This window comes from Brassica napus, chromosome C5 (assembly GCF_020379485.1).
Source record: "Brassica napus cultivar Da-Ae chromosome C5, Da-Ae, whole genome shotgun sequence".
Classification (NCBI taxonomy): Eukaryota; Viridiplantae; Streptophyta; class Magnoliopsida; order Brassicales; family Brassicaceae; genus Brassica; species Brassica napus.
This window is the reverse complement of record NC_063448.1, coordinates 41,586,415-41,606,787: the sequence shown is the minus strand read 5'-3', so window position 1 is coordinate 41,606,787 and position 20,373 is coordinate 41,586,415. Positions and strand designations below refer to the sequence as shown.

Genomic DNA, 20,373 nt, shown 5'->3' with positions numbered 1-20,373 from the left:
GGTTGTAGGAAAACATCCAGAGACCTTTTTGGATGGTTTGGACCAGGTATTAACATGGTCAAGAATAGTAACTCCCGTTGCATGCACAGCTCCGGTGGCAGGTTGTATAGCGTAAGAAAGACTGGCCACAATGAATATTGTCTCCCTGACATTCCGAATGGACTAAATCCATATGTGCATAATCCGAGATACACATACCGGCCATTGCTAGCGAAATCCGGATGTACTTTGTTAAAATGTTTCCAGGCTCTTGCATCTGATGGATGAGTCATCTCACCATTCGTCTGAGTATGCTCGGCATGCCATCTCATCTTTCCAGCAGTCTGCTCTGATTGGTACAATCTTTTCAATATGTCTGTAATTGGTAGGTACCACATCCTTTGGTACGGTACCCTATTACGTCTCCGTCCTTGCGGCTTGAATCGTGGCTTCTTGCAGAATCAACATTCTTCTAACTTTTCATCATCTCCCTAGTAGATTATGCAGTTGTCGATGCAAACATCTATCATCTCCGAAGGCAACCCAAGACTATAAACCAGTTTCTGAATCTCATAATAAGAATCAACAGACACATTTTCTTCCGACAAATACTCTTTAAACAAGTCTGTCCATTTATTCATGCAACTTTCAGGTAGATTGTGATCAGTTTTAATATTCATCATTCTAGCAGCCAACGACAATTTAGAGAGACCTTCTCTACAGCCACTGTAAAGTGGCTGATTCGCCGCGTTTAACATTTCATAAAACTTTTTTGCATCTATATTAGGTTCTTCATCTTCATCATGAGCTACGAATGCATCAGCTACCATATCATGAACCCTATCATAAAATACCATCTCCTCCTGATGGTAACTATGTTCATTATGCAAATGATGATCAACCGGTTCTTCCTGGAAATTGCTATTACTACTACTAGCTTCATTCTGATCATAATTATAACATTCCCCATGTTGAAACCAGATATAATAATTTGGCGTGAAACCTCTATTTATTAAATGCTTCCAAACATTTTCACGGTTTGCCAATTTCGAATTGTTACATTTCGACAAGGACATAACATCTTATCACTTTCTTGGGCGAGCGGTGTCGAATCTGCTTGATGCATAAATGTCTCCAGCCCCGCAAGGTATTCTTTCGTCACTCTCCCGTTAGCATCTCTATGCATATACATCCACTTCCGCAACTCGAAAATATTCCCGGAGCCCGCCATTTTTTTTTTCTTTCACGTTTTTGTTTTTTGGTGTGTTTAAAATGATGTTAAAACGTCCATATTTATAGAAAACTTTCGAGTCTGGTAGTTGGAATTTTCCTAGGAATTTACGACGAAAATTAGTTAGGTGGCCGAAAAAAACGTGTTACAACTACAAAGTTGGTGGATTCAAAATTTTCTCGCTAAGTACACGTAAATTATTTTCTCGTAAAGAACACGCTAATTTTACGTCGAATTTACGAGGAAAGCGTATTTCCTCGTAAAAGCCACGTCACTTTACACCGAATTTACGACGAAACGGTTTCGTCGTTACTTTACGAGGAAATAACGCTGATTTTATTTTTCCACGCAATTTCCTCGTAAACTCGACGTAATTTTACGAGGATTACTTTTCCTCGTTAATTTTCATCGTTAAGCTTGTGTTTTCTTGTAGCGCTTATATTTTTCTAAGAACTCCACGCTAAGAAACCCCCAATAATTATGCTGTAAGAATATTTCATTTTATAATATGTGGAAGGTTTATGTATTTCTATCGGATATATGATTATTTAATAAGATGTTTTGTTTAATGTTATGTGGTGCTAATTTACTTTGTGTTTCTTTGTCAGAATTATTTTTCATTTTAAATTTAAATCTTACTTAAATCAATACTATTAAATTAGGAATATGACCTATTGTATAATTATAAAAATCTCTTATTAATCATTTTAAAAAAAATATTATACAAAAAAACATAGATATAACTGAAAACACAAATATAAAAATTAAAATTTTAAAAAATATCAAATAAAAGATTTAAGGGCGGATCAGAATCTAGTAGAGCATTATATTAGAATAACCACCAAATATTACATAGCAGTAAGAATCTTTCATTTTAAATCTTACTTAAATAGAATAACCACCAAATATTTTTGTATTTTTTTAAAAAAAATATTCATTTCAACAAAATCATGAAATTTAACAAGCTAATAACAATAATTTAAAATATACCGAATAAAAATGTCAAATATACTATAAATATTAGAATTATCTGATAAATTACCTATTATATATATATATATATATATATATATATATATAGGGAGATTATCTCTTCATAATATGTATTTTCATAAAGAAGACTTTTAAAGTAAGCATTATTAAAGTTGTAATATTAATCTAGATCACTTTATAACCAAATATATTAAAATTTTAGGTAATATTTATATTGACTGATTATGTCATTCATCGAGTTACAGTTAATCTTTTATGATTTTAGATTTTCATAGATTATTTAATAAATCATGCAAAATATTAATTCAAATACAAGAAAAAATATTTATTTATGAACGCATTATCTCATTTATGTAGTAAAATATTTAAAAACTTTGATCAATGCGAAATATGTTTAAAATAAACATTAACCAAAACAATGTGAGAAAAGGCATATTAACAAAGTTTAAAAAGACATATTAACATATTTTGATTCTCATATAATTGAGCTCGTTTAAAACAACTAAAATGAAAATTTACACCAATTTAAATAATAAAAGATTTATCAACTCGAAATTTTTATTTTTTTTAAATGCTGACCAAAGTCAAGTCTACACACAATTACGAGAGTGTGTGAGTTGTAGAGAGAAAAATGCTATCCTAATCTGATAGGGGTCTTCTTGTAACAGCTATAAGCCTATAAACATTAATCATACATGCAAAGGGCATACATAGTATATTTTTCTTGTTCACATCCATACTTAGTTATTTATATCAGCTTCTCTTATAGAATAATATTTAATGAGATAAAATCCATATAGTTGGAGGGTCTCTCTAACCTTGAAACTTCTATGGCCTTCCTCTGTATTCATCTCTTACGAATATCTTATCTGTTGTTTAAACCCTAAAAGTATCTGAGTTTCCATCTCTAACTTAGAGAGAGAGAGAGAGAGAGAGAGAGAGAGAGAGAGAGAGAGAGAGAGAAACCCTTGCCAATATATGATAAAGCAGAAGAAGATCTCTCCTATATCTATATATATACATAACTCCAATCTTTGAAAAAAAGTCTTGATCATTAATTTCTCTTTCATCAATCCTTGATCACTGAATCTTCCTTTCTTCTTTGATTGGCTTAGAGGTTGGTATATTGATTATCAAGGTGGGTAGGAGCAATAAAGTGATTGATTAACCCAAACCCAAAACAAACAGATTTGACTCAAAAGTGAAAATGAATTCAAACAACTGGCTTGGCTTTCCACTTTCACTAAACCACTCTTCTTTGCCTCCTCATGAATATAACATTGGCTTGGTGAGCGACCATATGGACAACCCTTTCCAAACACAAGGTAACAACGATATATCTATACAACAATCTATTTTGTGTATATTATATATACTAACAATATTTGTGTGTTCGAAGAGTGGAACATGATCAATCCACACGGTGGAGGAGGAGAGGTTCCAAAAGTGGCAGACTTTCTCGGTGTGAGCAAACCGGACGAAAATCAACCCGACCACATCGTAGCTTACAACGACCCAGGTTACTACTTCCATACCACCAATAGCTTGATGCCTAACGTCCAATCAAACGACGTCGTTGTAGCTTGTGACTCCAACAATCCTAACGATAGCTATGAGCTCCAAGAGAGTGCTCACAATCTACAGTCACTCACTTTGTCCATGGGGACGACCGGTGGTAGTAACGCTGTAGCTAAAGCGTTGCCGCCCGAGGTCACCGGCGATAACACTAGCGGTGGAGCATTAGCCGTTGCTGAGACGGCCACGCCAAGACGTGCTTTGGACACTTTCGGACAACGCACCTCGATCTATCGTGGTGTCACAAGGTTATATACGTGACTCATTACTCACGTAATAGATTCTAAAGATCTTATGATCTTAAATTGGATTTTGATATATTAGTACCCAAAAAAAGATATGGATTTTAATGATGAAATGCATTATATGTTTTGGTCAAATATATTTAGGCATCGATGGACCGGTCGATATGAAGCTCACCTGTGGGATAATACTTGTAGAAGGGAAGGTCAGTCTAGGAAAGGAAGACAAGGTAAGTAATTTACTTCCACTTAAGTAGGTTCTGTGTGTTTAGGTTTGATTTGCCTGCTCTTATATACTAATCATGTTCTTATATATTTTTCTTTCTTTGTTCTTGCTGCGTTGGGGATCCAATAAACAATCTAGTTTACTTGGGTGAGTGCGTCAAATTGGATTCTTCCTTGTTATACTCGTGGAGTAATCATATTGTTTCGTTTATGGAAACTAAACTAAATCAAATTCTTGGTATAGGTGGGTATGACAAAGAAGATAAAGCAGCAAGATCATATGATCTAGCCGCACTTAAGTACTGGGGTCCCTCGACTACTACTAATTTCCCGGTATGTTAATACTTATTTGCTTGCAATATTCTCTTGGTCATTAGTTATATTATATATATTTTTTAATCTTTGATTCATTAATATATATATATCAGATTACTAACTACGAGAAAGAATTAGAAGAAATGAAGCACATGACTAGACAAGAGTTCGTGGCTGCTATTAGAAGGTGTTTAATTTGTTGTATTTCATCAAGACCTTGGTCGTATATTCAAATCTAATTAAAACTTATCTAATTTAACAACACCTTTACAAATGCGTGTCAAATCGCAGAAAAAGTAGTGGATTTTCACGAGGCGCTTCAATGTATCGTGGAGTTACAAGGTTTAATTTTATAAATATTCACATATATAATCTTTGTTACGTTAATTTACATAAATAAATACTATTCTTATAGAAATAAACATCTTTATTTTGTCTTATATATATAGGCATCACCAACATGGAAGATGGCAAGCACGGATCGGACGAGTCGCCGGAAACAAAGATCTCTACTTGGGAACTTTTAGTAAGTACTTTCTTATTATATCTTAACTACTTTAAACCATCTAGAACCTACAATTTAAAATCAGAACGACTTTCAAGAAACCTCTATTTATAGAAATTTTGTTCTTTAAAATCAGCATGTTTTAATAGAAGGTTCACCAAATTATTATCTTACGTAGTTAACGACATGGTTTGTTTTCAGGCACTGAGGAAGAAGCAGCAGAAGCTTATGATATAGCCGCGATAAAGTTCAGAGGGCTCAACGCAGTGACCAACTTCGAGATGAACCGGTACGACGTGAAAGCCATCCTCGAGAGCAGTACTCTCCCCATAGGAGGAGGCGCGGCTAAGCGGCTCAAAGAAGCTCAGGCTCTTGAGTCTTCAAGGAAACGCGAGGCTGAGATGATAGCCCTTGGTTCAAGTTTCCAATATGGTAGCGGCTCGAGCTCATCAAGGCTTCAGCTTCAACCTTACCCTCTAAGCATTCAACAACCATTAGAGCCTTTTCTTTCTCTACAGAACAATGATATCTCTCACTACAATACCAATGCTCATGACGCGTCCTCCTTTAACCATAATAGCTATATCCAAACACAGCTTCATCTTCACCAACAAACCAACAATTATTTGCAGCAACAATCGGGTCAGAACTCGCAGCAGCTCTATAATGCGTATCTTCAAAGCAATCCGGATCTGCTTCATGGCGTTGTCTCCACCTCTATCGTTGACAACAACAACAATGGAGGCTCTAGTGGGAGCTACAACACTGCAGCTTTTCTTGGGCACCACGGCATTGGTGTTGGGACGAGCTCGACCGTTGGATCGACCGGGGAGTTTCCAGCTGTTAAAACAGACTACGATATGGCTTCGAGTGATGGCAATGGAGGGTATGGTGGTTGGACCGGTGAGTCTGTTCAGGGGTCGAATCCTGGTGGTGTTTTCACTATGTGGAATGAGTGAAAAGGGATCTTGTTTTTTGCGTTGCAAGAAAATAGGTCTGAGGTAGTAACTATTTTATCATTATTCTGTTTTTTTTCTCGTCTTGGAAGTTAGGATCAAATTAGAACGGACTTTTGGTAGAAGAATTAAGGTAACACGGAACGGTTATTTAAGAATTGACGGCGAAGGTGATGGTTCTCGGACAGTGGTTAAATGGTTCTTGAGGGTTAGTGTTTATGGGTGGGTACTCAAAGTAAGTTTACGAGTACGTACCCAAGTATTTATAAGGATTTATATTTTCTGTAGTTGTTATATTATCAATTAACCCCAAAGGGAGCTGGCGAAAAAAAGAGGCAATAATCAGAATCTAGTCTTATTTTTTTTAAGAAGAGAAAGCATCAAACAAATCGATAATTTATATTTTATAAGATTAATTTGTATTGAAGTCATTATCGAACTACTTCTCTAGGATCTAAAATATCAACCTTTTCTAGATATTTTAACAACATCACTTTCGAAATATTACTATTTAGAAGGAGGTACTATAGTTTCGTCATAAAACTTGTTTAATTTTGTATGTTTTAAACCGAATGAAACTGATTGACCGGCTTTGCCTAGTAACTTACTAAGGAATATTTGCCTAGTAAACCATTTTTGTTTAAAACAAATCCTTCCCCAAATTTTTCGTTTATTAAGATATATATATATATATATATATATATATATATATATATATTCTTGTAGTACTTTTTATTACTTTCCAAAGAGAGCCGACGAAAAAAAACAAATCAACAAGTAGTGAAAACACTCTTTAAACTCGTTAAGAAAACATTTAACGAAAGGCGACATTTTCTTTATTGGTACATTAACTTTAGAAAAGCATACTGTTTAGAGGGAGGCCTCAATGGTCAAGAAGAGAAACTTATTGCAAACAAGAAAGCAAGCCGGCTAAATATATACTCACGAAGAAACAAGCCATGAAATATACTAAAAGTTAGTGGTAACCCTCCAATTAATAGAGATTCCAATGAATATAAACATAGTTTAAATCTAAATAGGGCCTCAACATCACGAAAGAGTACATTGAACACAAACATTCATTAACAATGGTGTCCAGAGGTCTTTCCCTCACACTAATTTTTCTCTTGGTAGCTCTATTTATCGCACTTGGTGAAGCCAATAACAACCGTAAGATCCTTCAGTCTCACACTAACCACCAACCGGTGCATTCTCCTCTTCCATCTCCGATCTATTCTCCTGATCCTCTTGATCCTAAAGGTTACGAAACCTTCTTTTATAGGAGATCTCCATCAAAACCTTCCCGCAAACCATGGTGGTGGTTGTTGTGAAACGTTAAGACATTGTCTTAGTTATGCAATTTATTTCTTATTACCACAATTGATGTCCTCTACATATTTCAGTCACATTTTTTTCTTCTAGTTGTTTGTGTGATGTTACGTTCGATCCACGCATTAACTGTTTATTCAACTTTTTTGTTGTATTGTTTTGATTCTTTTTGTAGTTGTGATGATTTAAACCTTCTTGACTGATCTTACGGACGCATATCTTTGTTCATTGACCAAAAACTTGTTTGTTACAGATTTTGTAAGAGCTAATCAATATGTCGACCGAAAAAAAAAATTTATTTGTTTGGCAAGTGGAAAACAAAATACTTGAATGCAATTAACCAAACTTCACGAAATAAAAAAAAATTCAAAACCGGACCAACCTAATGAATACTAGCTTGAATAACTGGATTGCACTTTAACTGATACGAGATGATAAACCGCGCGCATGCGCGGAGTGAATTCTTATAATAATGTTTGTTTATGAAATGGTTTTAACATTTTACAACACTACAATTTTTATCGATTGTAAAATGATGAATATAAATATTGGTCTCTTAAATGTATCATCGTTGTTGAAGAGTTAACATATTACATCTCATTTTAATTATTTTTAAGACTTCATACGCACAAAAGAAAATTAAGTTTTGCGGCCGACACAAATCACCTTAACCAAATAGGCAACATCGATTGTATAATGACGAAAGGGGATTAGGTTTTCTGCTCTCGATTTGTTTACTATTGACTCTGCATAAATGATTTCAGTTTCTACCTCTATAGAATTGTGCTTTCGTTCTCGTCTTGTTTCATTGATATGAATTAAGTTTCTTTTTTTTAACTTCTTTTATGAATTCAGTGAATTACATAAGTGTCAATTAAAAAAATGGACATCTGTAAAAATTAGTTTCACTCCATATACTTATATAAGAATCAAAATTTTGAAAAAAAATCACCGACAAACTATATTAACAGTTTAGTGTTCAAATATAATATATCAAGCTGTTATAGAATATAAATGCAGACTAGAAATATAAATATTTTTCTAGTATGTATTCACTAGCTCAGTCTAAAAATCATTTAATTAGAACAACAAAACAAATTACTTATTTCACCAGTTCGGGTAATATATGAATCCGAATGGGTAATATATGAACCCGAATGGATATCTGAAGATAACCAAACATAAGTATACTTAACTCTATATTTCTAGTTTATTTCTCTCATTTTATTCAAAATATTTATATTAATGATTCTTATTGCTCAAAATTATATAATATACATATAATTATGGACAAAATTATTTGCTACTCACTTAAATACATATCAAGTTCTTGTTTCTTGCATTAACAAAAGTTACATCTAAAATTTCAAAACAACAACTAAATTAGTGTCTTTCTATTTTTAAAGTTTTATCTCCTAACCTACTAATAGTTTAATCTTTTAAAAATTAAAAAAAAAATAGTTAAGTTAAAATATATTTTAAATACAAAAAACTTAAACGATGAATAATTTATTTATTTTTTCTTCAAAATTTAAATATCCGAACCCGACCCAAAATATACGAACCCGAACATAAAATACCCGAACCCGACTCGAAGTGTAGAAATACCCGAACGGGTTCTATACCTTTATACTGAAATATCCGATACAAACTCAAACGTGTATCCGAACGCCCACCCCTATGATATATGATCATTTGTATCTTGCTTGAACAAAAAAAAGTTAAACCATTGATCACAAATTTTTTAATGTGAGACTTTTACTATTTTTAGTAATTTATAGTCGTTTTTAAAAATTCAGAATATAACATATAAGAAAAAATCTAATTGTTTTTATTATATGCTTAATGTGATTGTTTAATTTCTTTTAATAGTATAAAATTAAACAAAAAAAGAGAGAGGTTAGAAATTTTATCAAATATGTATTATTCATAATCATTAACTGTCATATATATGTTAACTATATTAGATAATTCCGTAGATTTTATTTAAGAAAAGAAAAAATATTCTTTTGTACACTATTAATTAATTTGATAGTTAGTTTAATTAAAAACATAGTATATGTTTATATGAACCAACTTATTTTTCTAACAATTCTAAGAATCATTTTCGTGATGACACGTGGCAACGAAAACACGTTGTAATGTTCCAGGATTAATATATAGGGGATTATATTTTAAAATTACTAACTCTAAAACACAATGCCCATGATTCAAACCGAACCAAACTTGTGTCATATATATAAAAGAAAATACCAAACCAAAGCGTGACTGAACGTCTAAACGCAACGACCATGATTCACCGAACCAAACTTGGCGTACTATAACCATTTTGGTTTATTTAGGTCGTCACAGCTTAGAGTTACGTCATAGCAGACACTAGAACAAATGCGTGACCGTGAATGTTAACATCGCAAAATAATGAATAAAGGAACGTAGCTTGTGGGAGGGGAGGGGGGGGGGGGGGGGGGGGGGGTGGGGGAAGATGCAGTGAATAAGAAACAGTATAAGCACTTATAGATTCTGGTCTCGCATAGCTCTGGAAATTTAAAAGCTTTCATTTCTAATTCCTCAATTTGAATGTAACTTTGTATGATTAGATTATAGGATGTTTAGAATGACGCATAAATGTCTTAAGTTTTGTAACTGGTTTGCAGTATTTGGATGATTCGATTATGCAGTACTTTTCCTAACTACAAGTGAAAAGTTTGAGAAACTAGGTGAGGACATGAAAGGTAACCTGCTTAGCTTCCAAAGTTCATAGAACAGCTTATTGTTTGACCATTTTTTAGTAGTCTCTTTGCTGTTGGTGTTCTTCCCGGTGATTACTAGGCTTTTTTTATAGTCTATACTCTTTTTGACGATGAATGTATGTTTGCCTCTGTTTACCTGGTTTAAGTTTGTTCTACTTCTGTAAATCATATGAGAGGTTTCAATAACGGTACTGTGACTCACACAATGCAGTTAAACTCAATTTCTTCTTCAGTTACCATGTCGCTACACATGAAGCCATAGCTATCCAGTTGTTAAAGCATAGAAGCTTAAGAAAATTTAAACAAAAGCCTCCGAACACCAAAACACCTATCAAATTATCAAAACATTCAAGAGGTTTAGATTCCATCTCTGCAATATTCTGGTGTTAGATTTTCTATTGCCTTACTGAAGAGAAAATCCTTTACTAATGCCAATGGTCTTTGAAGTGCTTGAGTCATCATATGAACAATGCAGGTCCAAATATTTAGTCAAAATATATAATATTGTTATAGAAGGGAAAATAAATGAGTCATCTCAACATGTGACTTGCTAGATAGTATTTATTATTATTGGGTTGTTCTAACTTCTAACCAAAAGAGTTAAAGATATGGTCCAACCAAAATATCGAATAGGAGATCTTAAGAGACTATAGATTTTCTCTGGTTGGTAGACCAATTATGCAACAAAACAAAAGTCATGAAATTCACATTTGGGTCAAATAAATAACACTCATACTTGTTGTTTTCTTATAAATTCTTAACTAACCAAAGGATGACAATAAAACAGAATGTAAACACAGAGAATGTTTTCCTCTGTCTAAAAGTGTAAAAGTGTGAAAGAGACATATCAACAATAATAAATAAAAAGGACTTATATATGTAATAATAGCAACAAACATGTCACCAGCAACAGTCTGAAATCTCAAGCAAATTGGTTTTATTTTATTATCATTTAAATTATTTTCCCTCACTTTCTCTGACCTTTCTTTGCTTCATCTTCAAATCTTCCCTCTCCATCTAGTTCAAAAAAGAGAAAGAAACAAAGTAATTACGAAACATCCTTCTTCACGATATTTCAAAATCAAGATTTGGTTAAATGGTCCCATCTTTTTTTCTTGATTAATTCTTGATTCTCAAAGAATTTAATGCTCATGTCTTTTATATGAATCCTCTGAAGCTTACAGGCTCCATTGAACAGTAAAATCTTGTGAGTTTGATCCTTTTAATACCGAGAGAGGAAGATCTCAGATGGCAAACAAGATAAGTGAAACAGCTTCTTCTAAGATGGATGATTATGAAGTAGTGGAGCAGATCGGAAGAGGAGCTTTCGGTTCTGCTTTTCTTGTGATTCACAAGTCTGAGAGAAGAAGGTGAGTTAAGATCTAGACTTTTGAGTTTATAGTTCGTGTATATTTGTTTCTTATGATCTTGTTTGAGATCTACGGATTGTTCTTTGTAGGTATGTAGTGAAGAAGATTCGTTTGGCTAAACAAACAGAGAGATGCAAGCTTGCTGCCATCCAAGAGGTAAAATTACATTAGCAAGCTTTTTATATGTGATCTTGATTATATCTAACATGATTCTTGACTGGAATTCAGATGAGTTTGATATCAAAGCTTAAGAATCCTTATATTGTGGAGTACAAAGATTCATGGGTTGAAAAGGTGATATAGTCTTTGTTCAAAGCTCATAATCAAGAACAAGTTTCACAGAGAATTCTAACTTCTTACTGGTTATACAGGATTGTGTATGCATTGTAACTAGTTATTGTGAAGGTGGAGACATGTAAGGCAATCATTTCACATTCCAACGTTATGTTTCTTTGTTTTATTCTCTGGTGGTTTTATTTCCACTGATTTTTTTTTAATAAATGCAGGACTCAAATGATAAAGAGAGCTAGAGGAACATTTGCCTCTGAAGAAGTGAGCAGTCATTAAGGAATCTATCTGGTATAGACAAGTAATGAACTGATATTGGATGCTAACTTAGAAATTATATCTTCTTCTCCGTAGAAACTCTGCAGATGGATGGTTCAGCTACTGTTAGCAATAGATTACCTCCATAACAATCGAGTTCTTCACCGTGACCTTAAGGTAATTTCATCTTCTATGCTTCTTTTGCTACAATGGAACAGTACATCCATTAACACTGCTACTCAAATTTGCCAGTGCTCAAACATATTCCTCACCAAAGAAAACGAGATTCGATTAGGTAAAGATATCAGATGCAGCAATCTTCTATTGCTACTTCTTGAGAAGCTGTTTTAGAGACCAAGTTGTTTTTTTTTTTCAGGTGACTTTGGTCTTGCAAAACTTCTAGGCAAAGATGATCTTGCTTCCTCGGTAATGCTTCTCACAATCCATTAGGATTTATAGCTTTTTGCTGAATTTCTGAATCATTTTCTTGTTTTCTTTTTGAAGATTGTGGGAACACCAAACTACATGTGCCCTGAACTTCTTGCAGATATACCTTACGGCTACAAATCTGATATTTGGTCTTTAGGTTTATTCTCTTCTCTAACTTTAAACCATCCTTACTACTTGTTGTTCTTGTATTTCTCATAAAGATTTTGGTTTTACAGGTTGCTGTATGTTTGAAGTAGCTGCACATCAACCTGCCTTCAAGGCTCCGGTAAGAACACTTATCATTTCTTCTTGTGTTAAATCTGAAATATCTTTCAAACTTTTGAAAATTTTATGTTTCTTGGAAACAGGACATGGCTGGACTCATCAACAAGATTAACCGCTCTTCACTTTCTCCTCTCCCGGTCATGTATTCCTCTTCATTGTAAGTACAAATACAACATTCACTTTAGTTTAGACAAGATTTTGAGTGTGAAATGTTATGAAATTTCTAATATGTTTTTGCAGAAAAAGACTGATTAAAAGTATGTTACGCAAGAACCCTGAACATAGACCAACTGTGAGTTAATGATACGTTCCATTCGTTTCTTCTTTTGCTGCTTTTCTTTGGAGGTTTATTCTAAGTGTTAAAATGTTTGTTATATAGGCTGCAGAGTTGTTAAGACATCCTCACTTACAGCCATATCTTGCACAATGCCAAAACTTGTCTCCGGTTTTTAAACCGGTTGTATCCAAATCAGAACACAACACCTACGAAAACAGAACAGGCGAGACCCGTCTTGCCCCAAGGACAGGCACTGCGAAGTCCACGAAAACACCAATGAAACATAATCAAGCATTAAAAGAAGAAGCAGAGGAGAAAGAGAAGAGAAACAAGAATGCAAGTTCTAGTTCAAAAGACAAAGAGAAGCCAGAAAAGACTCAAGAGATGTCATTGCTTAGCACATTAACGCTACTACGCGAATATCAGAAGAAGACTCCGAGAAGCGAGGAGAGAGCAGAAGCGTTGGAATCTTTGTTGGAGCTTTGTGCAGGTTTACTTAGGCAAGAGAAGTTCGATGAGCTCGAAGGAGTCTTGAAGCCTTTTGGAGACGAAACAGTTTCATCAAGAGAGACAGCGATTTGGCTTACCAAAAGTCTCATGAATGTTAAGAGAAAGCAAAATGATGATGAAACCAATCCTTAAAAACAAATACTAACCACAACTTTTTTCATGTAACCAACCATTGTGTGTATTAAAGACATTCATTGATCACAAAACAATGAAGGTATTTGATTAACAGAATGTTATATTATCATACTCGTATATATATATATATATATATATATATATAGTGTAATAACTTACACAATGAGGTTATACATCAAAATGGGTTACTTGACAAAATTATTTTACATAGATGATTCTAAGGATCAAATCAGAACAAAACAAAAAAGAGTTTAGTTCTGCATCTCTTAGAAGGCATTCCATAACATCTCTTTACTGCAAGAAAATAACCAAGAAGGCGGAGAGTGATGCAGCAACGATGGAGACAACCACCGGAAAAGCCACGGTAGCGGAGGAAGTACCTGGTGCTGGTGCTGGAGACTCCATGGTAGCCGAGGTGGCTGAGCTCATTAACACAGCCGAGACAAAGAGAGCAACAAATAACTTCTTGACGTTGTTCATTTCCATTATTTTCTTTGGTTTACTTTTTGGATGTTTGTTTTGTGTTCTTCAGGTGATGGCCTTAGAGGTGAAGGTGGTGAAAGGTATTTATAACATAACAAAATGTGGAAGGACAAATGAGAGTTTCAAGATCTGCCATTAATTAGCAAGACATGATTCTCTAATTTTTGTTTTTAAATTTAGGAAATAGTGGTAAAAATAAACTAGAGCTATAAATACACCTTTTATTTTTGCAAAAGCATCTTTGTCCATAGATGATCACATGGATTTACAGTGACATTTTGCGAGAGATTGGCAAAGATTACTGTTAAATAAGATGTTAAAAGAGATTATTACTTTGAATTAAAAATGAATACTCAATTGTTACTGATCCTATTGATTTCACAGATACAAAGAGACTATACTCCACAGACTTGTTTCTGTCTTTGAGGAGGCAATTATTGCACACATGACATAACTAAACTGACTAACCCATTGACTCAGGTAAACTCAGCTCCAGAAAGTAAAGACTGCAACAACAGCAGAGACAAACATATCATCAAAATTTATAAAACTAAGGACGCAAGGAAGTAAGCGCTATTTCAAAGCTTTTGGTTTTCGAGTTTTTACCTTGCAGACATACAAGCCATACCGACAAACACAGCCTTTACAGCTTGCTTCTGTCCAGCATAATCAAATGCCAAAGGAAGCATTTCGTGCAAAGTTAGGAAAGCCATGATTCCACCAACTGCATCATACAACAAACAACAGTTTTTGTATTGGTTCGCTTTAAGTCCAATGGTTTTTTAATACAAAGAACCGATATTCTGCAGATTTCTACTTACCTGCTCCCAACAAGCCTTCAAGGATTTCAGGACTCAAGCTGCTCGGGAATAGATAAGCTGCATTGTACGGAAATTGTATTAATTTATGATACTCTCTCGAAACTCTCAAGAGAACATTTACTTGTACAGAAGAAGAATGCATCAACAAAGAAACCAATGCAGACTTACCCACGATAATTACACCTAGAGGCTCAGCTAAACCAGAGAGTGTTGCCAATTTGAATGCCTGCCATTTGCTGTTACATGCATAATATCGATTTAGGATGAATAGAACCCCGGAGTATACAAGGTACAAATGTGAATCCATATGCAACCATGTTCTTACCTCTCTGTTGCAAAGTATATAGGAAGTGCAACCGCCACACCCTGAAAATATCACACCGTAGCAGCAAAGGAAGCATGTCAAATAAAAAAAGAAGATCAAATCCAGTTGTTTACTCGTTTTCGAGATTGCTTTATAGTGGAAAACAAACATTCAAACAGGAAACACATAAAAATAATAATAATGTGGTATTCTTTTTAGGTTTCTTTTTATAAGGTGAGCTATGTAAGTTGGTAGATATGACCGCCTTCACAAATTTCTAATTGAGAGAATATGTACCTCAGGAATGTTGTGTAAAGCGATTGCCAAAGCCAGATTAACACCAACTCGCATGCCCTGTGAAGCAGAATCCAACAAGCAATTATAAAATATTAATACGCTGGTGATGCATGTCATTGTAACTTTTCAGAAAGCATGCTCTCTAAATATTTTTTTTGTTCATCATGATCCTTATTTCTCACCTTAATTGATCCGAGAAATACGGCCATCCCCTCTGGAAAATTGTGCAAGCTTATTCCTATAGTTGAAAGTGGAAAAGATATACATAAAGAGTTTAGATAAACAGTTAAGCTATTTAACTAACATTAAAATCAAGAAAAGGTTATAGAAGTCCAACAAACAGGATACGTCCTGGTTGAAAAAAACAAACAGATGATTATATGTCTTTCACATTATTGTGCAGTAATATATTGACTAGTTTGCTAAAGACGAAGAGTTCAAATTCGCAAGTCCACATTGATGCAATGGTTTCGAGGAGTCATTGTAGATACGTCTAGCCATCAAATTACAGATCAAACTATAATGGACCCAATGACCAAAACTCGGACGAGAGAAGCTTTAACAAATGAAAGAAAAGGGAGTGAAAGTTGGTATACCAATAGCTGTAACAATTCCACTATATAACACTTGCCGTCGATGCTTCTTTGCCATGTCCTTACCTCCCTCGTCTCCATTCTTCTGTTATCAACAAATAAGTAAAGCTGTCATGATACCATATAGTCACATAATTCTGAACAGAAAGTCTTGGAAGAACACTGTAATCTTGCCTTTCTTCTTTTCACGTCAGTAGAAGGACCAAGTGTTGGTTCCGGTATGAATTTGGCAATACACGCAAAGAATATCACACCACCGAAAAACTGCACCACGAGAAAACTATATCACTTTCCGCGTGAAGGAAAAGTAAAAAAAAAAAACGCAGTGAGGCACAATATGGACACAGAAGTACTAACCCAGAGATTGCCTTTCAAGAAGCCAATAGAGTTTATAGCATTATGAGCCAAATCCAGGAACGATATGCTCAACATCAGACCTGCCGCAAAACCCTGAAGAAAGAACTTACTAGCATCAGATAAATAACCAACAATATCAATCAAAATTTCTCAAGTGATAGGAACGAATATTGGTTTGGGAACACATCTTCCGGTTACTAGCACCCTATAAAACTTGAAGGCAAGAGAATCTAAAAAAATGAAGAGAAAACAAAAATGAACATCCAATGGCTCTATAATATAGTGAGAGCGCTGCTTTACCAGAAGCATGACCAAATATTACAAAACTGAAGGCTTCTTGTACGATATTTAAGATGAAACTAGATGTAGACTCACCTGCAGAAGTCCAAGCATCTTCATATTGGGAGTCTCACTGAGAACTACGAAAAGCGCACCTGCGAAAGTAACATGAAAACTCAATTAGATCGACCAAAAAGCATCTAACTTGGAGCCTCTGGTGCTATCTAAGTAACAGAAACAAGATACCAAAACCTCATATCTAGGAACTAGCAATGTACTGAACACAAAATGAGCTTCTAATTAATAACAATTTTGAAGGAACCAATACAGAATCTGATGACACAACTACAATCACAGAATAAGCAGCGATGATCCTACAAGTAGCTTAGCTTTGACAAATACAATCATCAAACAGAGAAGAAGCAATCGTTCACCATCTGAACACAATCGAAATCAATGAGAATCCCTGATTCTACAATTCAGAAAACAGCAGACTCACCTAAAGAAGTACTTAATCCACCCACAAGGGACAGTCCAAGCGCCACGAGCATCTGCGAATCCATCGATTTAATCTGAAGGGAATCGAAAAGGAAAGACCTTCTTGTTGTCGCAGCTACTCAGAAGATAACAAAAACACGCAAAGACGGACGAATGTGTATGTGTGTATATAAAGATGGAGACGATGAGAATCTCTGAATCCCAAGGAAGAGATTGTATTTGGGGGTTAATCGATGGAAACCCTAATCCATAGCTTATCTCTGCGCAGATTCTTAGCCTAAGTGAGTGAGAGCATAATATGCCTGCGTGCTTCTCGTTTTCTACCTAACCTTTCTTCCTCATCTTCTTCTTTCTCCTTTGCCTCTCCCCCCTGGTTTATGTTGACCCCGATTTATCTCGGGTCGATATGAACCGGAGCTTCATCCACAACCGGGTAAACCAATTCTAAATTCGTAAGAACTTTGTAAAGTTTGTGATAAGTACCAAAAACTTTGATTTCGTAGCATTAAAGTCCATTAGCTTAGCTTGTGTGGATGGATGAATATCTTTATAAAAAAAAATATTTCACTGGTAAAAAGTAAAATTAATACATTACGAAATTTATTGGAATTATTGGCGGAATTTATTAAATTTTTACGCGCACTAATATATACATTTAATAATTATGCTATTAATATAAAATTTTCTTAAATTTAAATTTTTAATTTAGAACAAAATTTAAATTAACACTAGGAGTTTTTCTGCGCTATGCGCAGAAATAATAATTTTTAACGTAACATTTTTTATTTCAAAAGAAAATTTTGATTTATATTTCAACATTATTAATTTATATTTTAACTTCAATAGTTATAAGAAATCATAAACATATTTTTGTAATCTTATTCTTTTTGATTTGGTATAATTATTTAATTTTGATTTGATTTAATTTTTAATAAAGATAAAATTAGATTTTATAAAAATAATTTTAATTATATTATTGTGTTTAATGATTATTTATTTTAAATATATATATATATATATCTTCCCATCTAATTTTAAATATATACATATATATATATATATATATATATTTACATATAACTATAAATTCTAATAAATTTGAGACTTTGTTTGTTTTAGTTAAACTAAAAAATCTTTATGTTAATTTAAATGATGAAGATGGACGGAATTTAAATAATGTTTAAATATTTAACTATCAAATTTTTTTTGGATTAATGTTACTTTATTTAGTTTATTTTTATTAATGTGAGATACATATATACATATATATTATTATTTTAATTGTGATATATGAATTATTAATATATTTAATAGTTTACCATAAATAAATATTTATATGGAAAATTGACATTAATGATGATATATGAGTTATTTTTATTACCATATTTAAAATCCCTGTAAAAAAATTAAATTTTTATAAAGAAATTTTACATCTCACAATTAATATGATGCCATGTCACTATTTTCTAAACCATGTCATCTATTTTAAGTGTCACTAGAGCTTGATCCGTACACCTGTGCGGGTATTTGTTTTAACTTTTAAAATATATAGTATATAGTAAAAATTCTATAAATTAAATATATTGACTTTAATATTTTATTAACTTATAGAGTTATTAATTTATAAAAAGATTTTTTTAGATTTTTTTTAATTTTAATTTGATAAACAAAAACCAAAATCTAATGTCACCATTCAAGTTTTCTGAAAAACTAAAATTTACAGCAAAATCAAAATCCAAAATTTAAAAATCAAAAACCAAAATTCAAAAACAAAAAACTAAAATCCAAAAACCATACGAACAATTATCACTCTAGATTATTTTCTTTAAATTGAGTTTTCTTTATTAGATGGTAATTAGTAGTTAGTATCTTACATTACCCATACCTGTTTTCGCTTAGACGTTGCATTGAAAAATGTTAGCTTTATTCTCTATGTCTTGTATGCACAAAGAGGGTGGGTTGGATTACTTGGATATCGTTGGCCATATCAATACTTATCAGACTAAACAAAATCATATCATGAAATTGTGTTTTTGAAGTAAGCAAAAGAATATTCTGTAAATTTAGAGTTTTTTCTACTGTGATATTTCTAAATATAAAAGATAATTGTTTTTTTTTGCGGCTAAATAGATCATCTGATTCGGAAATATTTAAAATCTGATTTGAATGAACATATGTTAAGAGTGACAAAAATGTAACATGGTTTTTGATTCATAAAAAGGTACATGAACATTTTAGCATAAAAAATAAAACACATGAACACCAGTTTATTATTTCGACGCTAGAGTGATTTGAATGCTAGAGTGATTTGAATGAACTTGTAGCTAAAAATCGTAAGTATTTTGAATAATAAATTATTAATCATTTGTTAAACAAAAAAAATTATTAATCATTTATTTCTTTTGGTTCAGGTTAGAGCAGCTATTGATGAGCTATTGGTGATGAGGAAACGGAAACAAAAAATTGGTGAGTAATTTTATGGGAACAATTAAAAAATATTTTCTATGTCATTCATTAATTTCGTGTATTATGCTTCCTAATTTTACGGTTCAATGACTTGATCTAATCCAGTTTTTAGTTTGCATTTATTTTGGGAAATTAGTTATTAATTTAAGAAAAGACAGTGATTAGTGTTAGGGTTATTTAATGCTTGAGTGACATTGTTTTGTAAATAATTTCAAGTTTTAAGGGTGAATTTATATTTGTACTTCTGTTTTAATAATATAAGATGTCATCTTTTTTTCAGCGAAAATGATTGTAGTGACGACATGTGTATAAATCATTTCGTAAATATAGTCTAGGGAATTATAAATTCTCAAGCTTTAGAAGACGTTGGATAAAATATTTTTTTCGTAATAACCAAAACATTGATTGAATGTGAAATCAAACACTTCTTATAGTTGTAGGTAAAAACACAAATCTCAGTAGCACCGAAAATATAATAAACAATCATATCTCATAAAATGTTAACAAATTACAGTAGCCAATAAACATTATAATTATCAACAATTCAGATTTTCGAAAGTGTGACAAAGAATAAAAAAATTTACAAAATACATAGAAACTAAGCAAAACATACAACATAGGAC

General features: G+C 33.0%; 3 protein-coding genes across 3 annotated transcripts; 2 read left to right on the top strand and 1 right to left on the bottom strand.

The window, feature by feature from the left end:
* Positions 1 to 2,919: 2,919 nt before the first annotated feature.
* Positions 2,920 to 6,807, top strand: LOC106400311 (AP2-like ethylene-responsive transcription factor PLT1). The gene is made up of 9 exons (XM_013840683.3): positions 2,920 to 3,528; positions 3,603 to 4,026; positions 4,168 to 4,250; positions 4,385 to 4,393; positions 4,490 to 4,578; positions 4,674 to 4,747; positions 4,852 to 4,902; positions 5,010 to 5,086; positions 5,267 to 6,807. Exons 1-9 carry the CDS (start codon positions 3,411 to 3,413, stop codon positions 6,022 to 6,024), a joined length of 1,683 nt encoding a protein of 560 aa, XP_013696137.2. The 5' UTR covers positions 2,920 to 3,410; the 3' UTR covers positions 6,025 to 6,807.
* Positions 6,808 to 11,119: 4,312 nt separating this feature from the next.
* LOC106401772 (serine/threonine-protein kinase Nek6) lies at positions 11,120 to 13,758 on the top strand. The gene is made up of 13 exons (XM_013842350.3): positions 11,120 to 11,470; positions 11,560 to 11,626; positions 11,699 to 11,764; positions 11,842 to 11,885; positions 11,977 to 12,022; positions 12,113 to 12,193; positions 12,269 to 12,311; positions 12,393 to 12,442; positions 12,521 to 12,602; positions 12,682 to 12,731; positions 12,814 to 12,887; positions 12,971 to 13,022; positions 13,110 to 13,758. Exons 1-13 carry the CDS (start codon positions 11,349 to 11,351, stop codon positions 13,647 to 13,649), a joined length of 1,317 nt encoding a protein of 438 aa, XP_013697804.2. The 5' UTR covers positions 11,120 to 11,348; the 3' UTR covers positions 13,650 to 13,758.
* A 686-nt stretch (positions 13,759 to 14,444) lies between these two features.
* LOC106401773 (zinc transporter ZTP29) lies at positions 14,445 to 17,653 on the bottom strand. Its single transcript, XM_013842351.3, has 12 exons — positions 17,286 to 17,653; positions 16,883 to 16,941; positions 16,508 to 16,600; positions 16,325 to 16,414; positions 16,154 to 16,235; positions 15,740 to 15,795; positions 15,558 to 15,614; positions 15,282 to 15,322; positions 15,125 to 15,192; positions 14,957 to 15,013; positions 14,742 to 14,859; positions 14,445 to 14,641 (listed from the first exon to the last, which is right to left on the bottom strand). Exons 1-12 carry the CDS (start codon positions 17,347 to 17,349, stop codon positions 14,599 to 14,601), a joined length of 828 nt encoding a protein of 275 aa, XP_013697805.1. The 5' UTR covers positions 17,350 to 17,653; the 3' UTR covers positions 14,445 to 14,598.
* Positions 17,654 to 20,373: the final 2,720 nt, after the last annotated feature.